Source organism: Balaenoptera physalus (genome assembly GCF_965194825.1).
Source record: "Balaenoptera physalus genome assembly, chromosome: 21".
Classification (NCBI taxonomy): Eukaryota; Metazoa; Chordata; class Mammalia; order Artiodactyla; family Balaenopteridae; genus Balaenoptera; species Balaenoptera physalus.
In genome coordinates, this window is record NC_138902.1 from 30,909,888 (window position 1) to 30,923,415 (window position 13,528).

Consider the following 13,528-nt stretch of genomic DNA (forward strand, 5'->3'; position numbering starts at 1 on the left):
AGAAGATAATAGCACTCCTTAACTGTAGGAATTCAGAAAACCTTCAAAGAAGACTACCAACTCCAGCTGAGTATCACAGTGGAGATATATCAAAAGCATGAAAGAACTCCAGTTGCCTCGCTGACCATCTTTTGTTAGCTGACTAATTTACATGTGAATTATGGATCCAGTCTCTTCGAAGATTCAAGTTAACTTTTTTGTGTGGTAAGAACACTTAATATGAGATCTACCCTCTTAGCAAATTTTTAAGTGTACAGTACAGTATTGCTAGCTACAGGCACAGTGTTGTACAGCAGATCTAGAACTTATTCACCTTGCATAACTGAAATTTTATACCCACTGAACAGCAGTTCCTCATTTCCTCCTCCCCCCAGGCCCCTGTTTCTGTTTCTGAGTTTCTATGAGTTTGACTATTTTAGATACCTCATCTAAGTGACATTATGAAGTATTTGTCCTTTCGTGACTGGCTCATTTCATTAACATAATGTCCTCCAAGTTCATCCAGGTTGTCACATATGGCAGGATTTCCTTATTTTTCAAGGCTGAATAATATTCTACTGTATGTATATACCACATTTTCTTTATCCATTCACCTGTCAATGAACATTTAGGTTGTTTCCATATCTCGGCTATTGTGAATAATGCTGCAGTAATCATGGAAGTGCATATATCTCTGTAAGACACTGATTTCAATTATTTGGGCTATATACCCAGAAGTCAGATTGCTGGATCACATGGTAATTCTATTTTAAAATTTTTGAGGAACCACCATACTATTTTCCATAGTGGCTGCAGCATTTTCCATTCCCACCAACAGTGTTCAAGGGTTCCAATTTCTCCACATTCTCTCCAACGTTTGTTACCTTTTGGTTTTTTGATAACAGTCAACTATTTGATAGTAAGTCAACTTTTGATAGTAAGTTATAAAGATTTAAAGGCTTTCTTATGTTCTCTCTGTTATTTAAAAAAGGTGAAGTAGGAACACTAACTGTGCTATTGGAGCTGTGTATTCAACAAACATTTATTGAGCACTTACGTTCTGTCAGACATTATATCAGGTACAGGAAATGGAAAGTGAGTAAGACTGACCTCACCCTTAAGAAGCGTAATGTCTTTAGACCCCTGCATTGCAATAGTATGAAGTATGATGTGTCTGTGGAAAGCAGTGGCTGTATCTCTCCCAGAGAGGACACTAGTAAGTGACTGCAGTATGGTTTGTTATGTGCTAAGCTAGGGGAATGCACACGGGCCTACGCACAGAAACCGTACCGGAGACTGGGGCTGGAGGGTGGCCAGGGAATACTGCTCAGAGAGAGTAACACTGGAGCTGCGATTTGAAGGCTCTGTGGAGCAGGCTAAATAGGCCGTGAAGATGGAAACCAAGATATCACCTGCTTTATGATGAAGCTGATTAGAGTCAGAGATTGGGTTTGCAGTCAAGTGAGCCTGCTGATACTGTCTGCCCCCCACCCCATCCCACCCCGTTCTGGGCACTGCCAGTGCTCCAGGGGGAATTTGGGGTCTGCAGAACAGGACTCTACCTCACACTGGAAAGCAGAGGGAAGAAAAGGCACAGAATCCCCCATTCCTTAGAGTAACTCCACCCAATTAAGAAATGTGGACCAACGGCTTTCAAATACCAGTTAGGAAACAGGAAGAGGAAGGGGTGGGGTGAGAAGCCAAGTAGAGAATCTCTCCAAGTGAAAATAAGAAGGGTAGAAACTAAATGCTCCTCTCCACCACCACCATCATCTCTCACTTAGATTACTGTATTAGTTTCTTAACTAGTCTCCCTCCTTTCACTATAATCCATGCTCCACACAGTAGTTCAAATAATATTTTTTATTGTGGTAAAATACACAGAATGCTATGTGTCACATAATGAATTGTGTCCCCCCAGAATTTATACGTTGAAATGCTAACCCCTAATGTGACTGTATGTGGAGTGAGGGGGTAATTAAGGTTAAATGAGGTCATAAGGGTGGGAACCTAATCTGATAGGATTAGCGTCCTTATAAGAGGAAACACCAGAGAGCAGCCTGCTCACCCTCTCTCCAAGCGCAGGGCATAAAGGCCATGTGAGCTCACAGTAGCAAGGCAGCCATCTGCAACTCAAGGGGACAGCACCACACATCAACCCTGTTGGAACCTTGATTTTAAATTTCCCAGCCTCCAGAATCATGAGAAAATTAATTTCTGTTGCTTCAAACACCCAGTCTGTGGTATTCTGATATGGTGGCCCAAGCTAACACACACAGCATAAAACTTACCACTTTAACCATTTTAAAGTATGCAATTCAGTGGCATTAAGCTCATTCTCAATGTTGTACAACCATCACCACTGTCTACTTCCAGAATCTTTTCATCACCCCCAAAAGGAAATCCTGCACCCATGAAATAGTCGCTCCCCATTTCCCACACTCTCCAGCCCCAGCAATAACTAATCTGCTTTCTGTCTCTATGGACTTGCCTATTCTGAATATTCATATCCATGGAATCAAACAACATGTGGGGAGCGCTCATTATTCAGGGTGGCTGAGGGGAGGAGGGGAAGACAACACTCAGGTCTGAGCCTTGAATAACAATCCCAGGGGAGCTCTTCACCAGAACAGAGGGGAGAGGAAGGGAAAGAAGCAAAAGATTCGAATTTTGGTAAAGTCGAGCCTGAGTTTCTCTGAGGGAAAAAGTTAAGAGACATTTCAATATTTCAATATATGGATCTTGCATCCAGTAAAAAAAAAAAAAAAAAAAAGGCATAATGGGATATATATTTGACTGGGAAGACATGCTTTAATTTTTAAGTAAAAAAGCCATGGGTTTTCATGAAACCACCCAGTGAAATTCCAGAACACGGGATGAGCCTGGGAATCATTGACATTTAAGAGGCAATTATCGAAGAGGCCTTTGAAGGAACTAAGGGGCTTCCACTGATGTATGTCAGAGAAAATCCAGAAGATTCTGGTATGACAGGGTCCGGACACCTCAGCCCAGAGTCTTTGTTGAGTTTGGTTTTCATTTGTACCTCGAGCATCCAATTCTATGTCTAAAACTTAGTGAATTCATTATTCTAGGGGAGCAGCAAATGTATGTTCTTTGCAGATGCCTTTCCAGTAGAGAGAAGGCTTTCCTCCAACCGCTACCACTTGCCAGGACTTGGAACCTAAAATGCTCATTTCCTTCCCAGTGTCACCAGAAAACTGGGAAAAACAGAGCAGAAGTACTAATTTTCCTCCACTCCTGAATGTGTCTCCCACACAAGAGGAGGCTGAGCCCAGTATTCTAGAATAGGAATAACATTTTCCAGATAATATAAACATGGACTATATAAAGTAATTACTCATTAGTTATTATCCCCATTTTTCATCTTAAGTTTTAAAGAATTTAAAAAAAGAAAACGAGGGCCCACTAAGATGACTATATATGGGACCCAGTGCTCTCTTGACTAAACTGATATACTAAGTACAGAACACACACATTTTATTTATTAGGATACCAGCCATAGAGCCCAGCAGTGAAGCAGGTGGAAACGCTCAGGGACATGGCCAAGGCGTCTGTGATAGATTAAATTTTAGCATTAGTGCTTCGCTTTAAACCTTCTGAGTGACTAAACCCAGGCCAGGCATCCAGCCATCCAAATCTAGAGCTCCCTGTACGTTTCCCCAGGGATTCCACACACTCCGTTCTCATCTGAAATGTTTTTATAGTGATGATAAACCGACTCCAAACAGAAAAGCCCTAAAACACATGGTCTCTGTTACCGAAGAATGGGTTCCGATGTGTTTCTATTATCACTATGCATCCTGGCTCTTCTGATCGCTTGCAAATGTTGTGGAAAATGTGAAGGTACGTCTAGATAGAACCTGAGGGCAATTAACCCTACCAAGTAAAATACCATTCGACTGAAGATTAGGTCTTTGATTTTCCAAGACACGTTTAGGCAGGAATTTCTAGGATCCTGATAACAGCAATAACAGGCTGCAGTGAGTGAGGGCAACTCCAACTTTCTGAGGAGTCCTTTTCCACTGGGATTTGTGACGCCACCTTGGTCCCCAGGGAAAATGACCTGCTGGCTCTTCGAAGACCTCAAACTATGGCACCAAACAGTCTGTAGAGGTTGTTAAAAGTGCTCTGGGGTCAATAAACCTTAGCAAATGTGCACTGAGGCAACATGAAATAGCAGAAGAATCAGGAAGTGGCAGAAAGGGGCAGATCTAGGTTTGAATCCAGCTCTGCCACTTACCAAGTGTAAGATCTTGGGCAGATTCCTTATCTTCTCACAGGCCCTGTATCCTAGGATAGTAATATCTATTCTGCAGGGTTGTCTTAAGAATTAGAAATAACTAGCATGTTAAATGCTTAGCACAATGCCTGACACCCCATAGTAGTTCTCCTGATCAAGATCACTTTAGCAGAATCAGAAACAGGTAAGTAGTCCACAGAGAAAGAAGCATCTTTCTCAACCTGCCAGTGGCAGGAAGCAACCTGCCTTCACTCAGCTTGAAGTCCACCCAGAAGACAATCTAGTAAGGATAGAAATGCCCCAGATGAGCTGCTTCAATGGGAAAACATGTTAAAATCTCCCCTACTCTGACCAACTCTCTCTCTCTCTCTCTGACCCTGCAATTTGTAAAGGCACTAGCACTAAAATGGCAGCCATCAGCAGTAACAGAGGAGACACCCCTATTTGCTGCTCATTCTCCAAGGCCTCAGTTTATGTTTCCAGCATACTGATGAGTCCCTTGATTGTTATTAGTTAATTCAGTAAAAACGGTGGGAAAAAGTGACATTTCAGAGGGGAATACAAATGAACTTGAGCTGAACCATCGCATTGTCCCAAGGAGTGTGACGACGTGGGAATGAAACAATATAGGCTCCTGACAGCACTGAGGGCAGACACAAAGCATGGAATTCAGTGTGGCTAATTCCCCAGAAGGCATTTCACAAGGGCCCAAATCCTCCAAAGCATGAAAATCACACAGGCTCTTACCAAAGAGGAAGTCGGGCACAATGCATGGAAGGGCTTGGGAGCTCTGGCTGGCTGCCCGGGGCCCTGGAAAAGTTGGTTTGTGAAGCCAAACCAGCAAGGACATGTAAATACAGCAACAGCAAGGTAGAGTTGGGGAAGCTGCAACCGTAAACAACGGGCGAAACAGCGACTGTCAATGAAGGTGCTTCTTGGCAGGACAATTGTAGAAGGAAGAATTGAGAAGGAGGAATGAGCTTCCCCCACCCAACCAACTCCAATCAAGACCAAAACCTGTTTCAACCTATCAGTAATTACTGACCACCTCCTCAGGGCCCAGCACTGGATGGTAGTTATGGTAAATCCCAAAGAAATAAGACCCCTTACCTGGAGGAGCCTATTGTCTGGTTGGAAACGCAAAAACAGCTCTCATGAAAAAGTCATCCTTGGGCTTCCCTGGTGGCACAGTGGTTAAGAATCCGCCTGCCAATGCAGGGGACATGGGTTCGAGCCCTGGTCCGGGAAGATCCCACATGCCGCGGAGCAACTAAGCCCGTGAGCCACAACTACTGAGCCCGTGTGCCACAACTACTGAAGCCCGTGCGCCTAGAGTCCATGCTCCGCAACAAAAGAAGCCACCGCAGTGAGAAGCTCTGCAACAAAGAGTAGCCCCTGCTCGCCACAACTAGAGAAAGCCGCGCACAGCAACGAAGACCCAATGCGGCCAAAGATAAATAAATAAATAAATGTTTAAAAAAATAAAATTAAATTAAAGATAAAATTAAAAAAAAAAAAAAAAGTCATCCTTGTAAGATTATGTGCCTCTCAAAATCCAGATCCATGCCTTGTCACTGCTTAGCCCCAGCACCCATCCCATTGCCAGGTGCTTGATTATACTGGAGAACAGCTAAATTCAAACTTGAGATATATTGACAAGAAATAAGAGTTAAGTAGAGAAAAAGTGTGATGTAGATACTGGTGGCCAATCGAGTCTTCCCAGAAAATGTGGAAAGAGAGTGGGATGCGATAGACAAAAGAGAACATTCCAGAAAGGATGAACCACACATATAAAGACACAGTATAAGAAATTATAATCCAATGTGTTGATTTGAATTACTTTTTCTTAATGTGTGGTCCACAGACCACCCACAACGGATTTTGGCCCCAGCAACTGAACTCATATCTCTGGAGAGCGGAGCCCAGCAATTTGCATCTCTAATAAGCACCTAGGCTCTCCTAATGCACATCAAAATTCGGATCCACTGGCTAAGGGATCTCAGACTTAAACAAACACACACTCCTCCTGTAAAGACAGAAAGGAAGGGAAGTAGGGGAGGAAGAAGAGATGAAGGTAGGAAGGGAGGGAGGGAGAAAAACATTTTTGACTATAGAAAACAGCTTGGGAAGGGGAGTCAGCCCACCAGGCAGGCGCCACAGTGACTGCGTGTGATCAGGAGACCGAGTCTGAACAGCATCCACGGCCTGCGTCAAATGATAAAAGGCCTTCGTTAACAGAGCTTGGCTCTGTCCTAGGGGCAGGGAAGTGCTATTGTAGGTTCCTATCCAAGAGAAAGACAGGATTTCAATCTGGCAGTAGACCATGAGGTAGAAAGAGTAGGAGAGATTTTTTTTGGCAAGGAGGCAGTCTCAGAACTCTTGCCACTGTCAAAAGGTGAAGCCACTGAGTGCCTGAAACAGGCAGGGAGAATTTTAGATGAAGAGAACTAGGTAGTCTGTTTTACTGCTAACACACCTCAATTTAGGGTAAGTCCATCCACCCTCAGAAGAAAAGGGTCTGTCCTCTTCAAGACCTCTACTTCCACCTCTCGTGTCAAAGCTGCTTCCTCCACATTCCACGTGGTTCTTCAGCATCTACTTTTCTAGGACTTCAGCAAATATTGCTAAGCTTCCCATCTTTTTAAAAAAAAGTTCTTTCTCTTGACCTGCACCACCCCCCGGCTGACCATCCTCAGTCTCCCCTTTCCTTTCATTATCGAATTCCTTAAAAAATAGTCCATCTTCACCTGTCCTCCCATTGTTCTTCAAACCACAGCAGTCTGCTCCTGTCCTCACCATTTTTTAAATTTTTATTTCTAGTTTTCATTTTATATTGGAGTATAATTGATTAACAGTGTTGTGTTATAGCTTCAGGTGTACAGCAAAGTGATTCACTGTTCTCAGACCTAGAACGTCTCAATTACCAAATCTAATAGGCACTCTGACAACTTTCATTTCACCTCCCAATAATATTTGCCTTCTCTCCTTGAACTCTTCTCATTTGTCTTCCATGGCACCACTTTCACAGTTTCCTTTAAACACTTTGTAAGAGGAAGAGCATCTTCTTCTCCTATGATCCTCCTATTCTCCTGCCCGTTAAATGCCCCTGTTTCTGCTGTTCCTCAGAGCGTAATCATTAATCATCTTCTTTTGTTGCCTTGATCACCTAATCTCCTTGGGTGATTTCATCCTGTTACTATTGCTATGCCACAAATTATTTTAAAAGTTAGAAGCTTAAAGCAACCATTTTATTACGCTCACAGACTGTGCGGGCCAACGGCTTGGCAAGGGTCCAGCGCGGAGGAGTCTCCTCAGCTGCCGATGTCTGAAGCCTGAGCTGAGGGGACTTGGAAGCTTGAGTGACTTAAGGGCTGGGGACTGGAGGGAGGGATCCTTACTCACATGGCTGGGGTCTGGTTTGGGGCTACGGATAGTAGTACTGACATGTGACCTCTCCATGCGCTTGGGCTTCCTTACAGCATGGAACCTCAGACCTCTTACATGGGAGCTGAGGGCTTCAGGCACAAGAATTACAGTCAACGAGGCAGCAGTTAGATCACCCTTCCTGACCTAGCCTCAGAAGTCACACAATGTCACTTCAACCACATTTTACTGGTAACATGAGTCACATACAACTACCCAAGTTCAAGAGGAGGGAACATCAACTCCATCTCTCAAAATGAGGAATGTCAAAGAAACTGCAACCAATTTTTTTTAAAAAACCTCTAGCACTCATAGGTACAGATTCTACTATAGTTCCAAAATATTCAAGTTCAGATCTCTAGATTAATATCTCTAATTGCTCTAAATTTATATATCCAGTTGCTTACTACACTGCTAGCACTAATAATGGCAAAGGATTATACACACATAGCATGTGCCAGACACAGTTCTGAGAATTTGTACTTATTAACTCATATAAACCTCACAAGAACTCTAGGAGGCAAGTACTATTATTATCATCATTTTAACAAAAATGTTAATCTTGCCTAAGCTCACATAACAAGTACAATGGAACTAAGATACCACTCAGGCAGTCTGGCTCCAAACTGTAGTCTTATAACCAGTACACTAAACAGCACACATATTCTACAGGTATTTCAAACCCAGCATGACAAAAACTGTGCTTCAATCCACCACTCCCTCATTAAAACAAAAATGCCTTTCTGTCCTTCTTGTATATTTTCTCCTTGTTAATAATTCCACCATTCATGTAACACGCAATGAAGTCTGGGAGCCATTGCCTAGCCTCTCCCTAATCCCCCATGTGAGAACTGTCCCCAGACTGTGTCAATGAACCTACTTAAGGGCCTCATAGCTGCCACTCTTCTTCATCCCCACTACCCAAATCGACGTCTTCCCCTGGATTACTGCCGTTAAGTTTTAACTGGATTCCTTGCTTCCTATCTCCTGCAATTCTGATTCATCCCTCCCACCTCCCAGAACGATGATAATAAAATGCAAATTTGATTATTATACATGTTGCTTAAAACTCTTCCAAAGCTCCCAATAGAATAAAGTCAAAATGCTAGTGTAACACACAAAATTCCCTCTGATCTGGCTTCTGACTGCTATGACCCTGGCCTCCTGTTCCTACCTAATGGGCTAAACTCTGTCCATACCAGTCACTTGCTATTTCCTAATTTGCCACCTGTTTCTTGCTTCCCTGCCACCACACATCCTCTACAGCTCCTTCTGCCTTGAACATCTTCCTTCCTGTTCCCTTTCCAATCCCCAATCACCTGGAAAACTCTTACTCATCAAGATCCAGCATCCCTTCATGGATACTTTCCTCAAGGAGAGTTGATTACTTACTCTTGTTCCATCACTGTACAAAATCCTGTCCCAGCACTCAACACATAATGTGATCACGTTTTACATCTCCATCTCCCTTATTTTATTACTGGCTCCTAGAGGACAGAAAGTTCATCTTATCTTTGCATTCCCAGTGCCTGGTATGTCACAGATGTTCAATAAATGTTTGTTGAATGAATGAATAAAAGAAGTCACAATACATAGTGATATTTGATATATACGAAATAAAGAAGAGGGAAAATTTACAACATCTATCCTAGAAACCTGGAAGAGTAGTAGAAAAATGAACAGAAATGAGAAAATTAAAAGGCATGGAGGCCAGGAATTCAGTTTGAGGTGATTAAAGAAAAGGATGGATTTGGTTTTTCACAGGTTGAACTGTATTTGTACCAGGAGGTGGTTAGAAAAACAGGATCAGAAAATAAATGAAAGTTCAAGGTTAAGATTATAGATTTGAGGATTAAAATAGATGAGATGATTATTATAACGAACAGAAAAGTTTTCCAATTATACAAGAGTAGAATGAACAATTTTATTAAACTTACTCTAAAAGGAAAACCTTAAAGGGCTTCCTAAACATGGTTTCAAATAATAATCACAAAAGTAATATTTAATGGAATCATAGTTTATCATAATCCTTTCAAAAGGAAAATATAAAAAAGAAAATAAATGAAAGGCTCATCCAGAAAGAACTCCTTCTTAGGACAGTACCCAAACCAAAAGCAGGAACCTCTAGGACTAGTTAGGACTGGGTCACTGTTTCTTCCTTAGAACACTGCCTCACGGCTATTCTCACCTCCACCTTGACAGTCACCTCTGAACACCTTTCTGGTGACGTCAGTGAACAGTAGGATATAGGAAAACTGTCTATTTCAGGTCCCTGATTTCCATGTTCTCTGCAAAGCCTTACGAACTCATCAGGTATTATATTAATATTGTACAGATGTTGCTTACATCTACATGATGCCAAAACGACCGGTAAAAAGGCAGAAAAATAAAACAAAACTGACAAAAAATAAAAACATACAATCAACTTGTTATATAAGCCAGCTCATGAGATAAGGTATAAACAACTGATTGTTACAATTACACAATACTAAATAACTTATCTGATTTTTTTTCCTGAATTGACCTGTGTGTGTGCGTGTGTGTGTGTGTGTGTGTGTGTGTGTGTGTGTGTCTACCATGCAGACACAGCCAGTGACTGACAGAGGAAATGTGCTTTGTGACAATATAGCCAGCCCAAACAGGCAAAAATCAACAAGAATACATGATTACTTCCTTGATAACCCAACATAGGTGGGGCACTGGAAAATGTTTGGGACTAGAAAACACCTATCCCCCTGGGACTTTTATATAATCTACCACAGTGGACAAAGTAGTTCCAATCCAGGTTTTGTGATTTACACTATCACCAGGCTAGTCCACTTTGCTTACAGCTTCCTAAATCTCCCTTCTCTATCAGTCTTAAAACCACATCCAAACAGACTATGCTGTTAATAAAGTGTGTTGCAGCTCTGCTCCCCTGGACTGATACAGCCCTATCATATTGGGCATGAAGTCCAAGACTCTCATTCTTGGGCTTTTAAAGCACTTCACACTTCTCATCCCTCATCCCTCCCCCTCTCCTTGGGAATCAGACCATCCTGGAGTATAACACCAGAAATATCTGATTCCACACTGAGCCTACGACAGGACCCTCCCCAGACTCTCCTGGTCTTCAGACCTATACCAGGCACACATTAGAGTCAGGCAGACCTGGGTTTGTGATCTAAATTGTATCACTTATTAGCTGTGTGATTCTATGCAAGTAACTCAACTTCTAAGAAATTACTTCTTTACAAAAAAAAAAAAAAAGGGAATAACAATAGCAATCTGATGGTCTTGCCGTGAGGATGAAGACGACACGGGTAAAGCAATCACCACAGCCCTGGACCATGAAGATGCTCAGTGAATACCCACCCTCCCTCCTTTTCCTCCATGCAGTTCCATCCTGTTTGGGGCTCCTCTTGCACCGTCCACACAGGACAGTCTCAACTCCTAGGTTTCTGTTAATACTTGCCACCCATGTGTCAAAAACATAGGTTTAGAGACTGAATTTGAGGGAGGTGACAATTACTCCAATCAAAATTAAACTATACTTTGAGTATACTGACGAATTGTCTTCTCATATATACTTTTAGATGGCTCATTGGATAGGGTACCTTTGCATGACATTTTCACTTGTAGATTTCTTCATTTTTAAAAAATAAAATCTTAATATGTTTGTATTCACATATATTACATATACCCACAAATATATATAACTATATGTACTTAATTGCAGAAATGCTTACTATTTACTGAGCCCTTGTGCTGTGCCAGGCACTGTGCAGAGATAGCTCATTTAATTCTCAGAGTGACCCTACCAGAGAAGTACCATTATTACCCCTATTTTACAGATGAGGAAACTGAGGCTTAAGAATGTTAAGTAATTTAACCACACAGCTAGTAAGTAAACATTAGCACACTCAAAATTGCTAAATAACCAATTGCATTCCTGATACCTGTGTTTTAATTGAAAGTACAGAGGCCATGGTTTAACTGCTTTTTTTTTTTTCTGGTAGAGATAGACATTTTTTTAAAATTTTTATTGGAGTATGGTTGCCTTACAATGTTGTGTTAGCCTCCAATGCACAACAAAATGAATCAGTCATGCACATACAGATATCCCCTCCCTTTTGGACTTCCCTCCCATTTAGGTTACCACAGTGCATTAGGTAGAGTTCCCTGTGCTAACTTCGAATGAAGCTCACTGCTGAGCTCCAAGCAGAAGATAAACAGGAGGACAGGCATTACTTTAAGAGAGTGATGGGTCAAAAAGGATCTTTTTGACCCACCTCCTAGAGAAATGGAAATAAAAACAAAAATAAACAAATGGTACCTAATGAAACTTAAAAGCTTTTGAGCAGCAAAGGAAAACATAAACAAGACGAAAAGACAACCCTCAGAATGGGAGAAAATATTTGCAAATGAAGCAAGTGACAAAGGATTCATCTCCAAAATTTACAAGCAGTTCATGCAGCTATATATCAAAAAAACAAACAACCCAATCCAAAAATGGGCAGAAGACCTAAACAGACATTTCTCCAAAGAAGATATACAGATTGCCAACAAAAACATGAAAGGATGCTCAACATCACTAATCATTAGAGAAATGCAAGTCCAAACTACAATGAGGTATCACCTCACACCAGTCAGAATGGCCATCATCAAAATATCTACAAACAATAAATGCTGGAGAGGGTGTGGAGAAAAGGCAACCCTCTTGCACTGTTGGTGGGAATGTAAATTGATACAGCCACTATGGAGAACAGTATGGAGGTTCCTTAAAAAACTAAAAATAGAACTACCATACGACCCAGCAATCCCACTACTGGGCATATACCCTGAGAAAACCATCATTCAAAAAGAGTCATGTACCACAATGTCCATTGCAGCTCTATTTACAATCGCCAGGACATGGAAGCAACCTAAGTGTCCATCGACAGATGAATGGATAAAGAAGATGTGGCACATATATATAATGGAATATTACTCAGCCATAAAAAGAAACAAAACTGAGTTATTTGTAGTGAGGTGGATGGACCTAGAGACTGTCATACAGAGTGAAGTAAGTCAGAAATAGAGAAACAAATACCATATGCTAACACATAATATGGAATCTATAAAAAAAAATGGTTCTGAAGAACCTAGGGGCAGGACAGGAATAAAGACGCAGACGTAGAGAATGGACTTGAGGACACGGGGAGGGGGAAGGGTAAGCTGGGACGAAATGAGAGAATGGCATGGACATATAGACACTACCAAATGTAAAATAGCTAGTGGGAAGCAGCCGCATAGCACAGGGAGATCAGCTCGGTGCTTTGTGACCACCTAGAGGGGTGGGATCGGGAGGGTGGAAGGGAGGGAGACGCAAGAGGGAGGAGATATGGGGATATATGCATGTGTATAGCTAACTCACTTTGTTATACAGCAGAAACTAACACACCCTTGTAAAGCAATTATACTCCAATAAAGATGTTAAAAAGAGAGAGAGTGATGGGAGTTGTAACCCGAAGCCTCCTTCAGCTTCTGCCCCAGAGGTCTGGGAGGCTGCGCCGGCCCGGTGCGCGTCTGTAAACTCCCGCGGGTCTGGCGCTTCTCTTTCTTCCAAAGTTGGAGCTCTCCTTGGTGGGAGGAGGCGGGGAGGAGGGGAGGCCAGTGACGTCACTCGGGAGCGGGGATAAAGCTCCAAGGCCGCGGTCCGGCAAGGACACTGCCCCAGGAGCAGAGTGGGCTGTTCCGCTCGGGGACACTCGCTGCGCCCCCGCCCCAGGAAGGCCGTGCCAGGAGGCACCATGCCCCAAAACGTGGTCCTGCCGGGCCCTGCGCCCTGGGGCTTCAGACTCTCGGGGGGCATAGACTTCAACCAGCCTTTGATCATCACCAGGG

At 42.4% G+C, this 13,528-nt stretch overlaps 2 protein-coding genes across 11 annotated transcripts in view; one reads left to right on the forward strand and one right to left on the reverse strand.

Annotated features, from left to right (window-relative positions):
* The window catches only part of CFAP96 (cilia and flagella associated protein 96), a 183,967-nt gene that overhangs the window by 65,262 nt on the left and 105,177 nt on the right, over positions 1–13,528 (reverse strand). The window lies entirely within an intron of this gene.
* The window catches only part of PDLIM3 (PDZ and LIM domain 3), a 30,977-nt gene continuing 30,778 nt past the window's right edge, over positions 13,330–13,528 (forward strand). For 2 of the 6 annotated variants that reach the window (XM_082444834.1, XM_082444837.1), the window contains exon 1: positions 13,331–13,527. In XM_082444834.1, the coding sequence (XP_082300960.1) occupies positions 13,435–13,527 (93 nt within the window). In that variant the 5' untranslated portion in view covers positions 13,331–13,434. Of the gene's footprint in view, position 13,528 lies in introns of all 6 variants that reach the window. The other 4 variants (XM_082444838.1, XM_082444836.1, XM_082444835.1 and 1 more) reach the window with 3 other exon arrangements.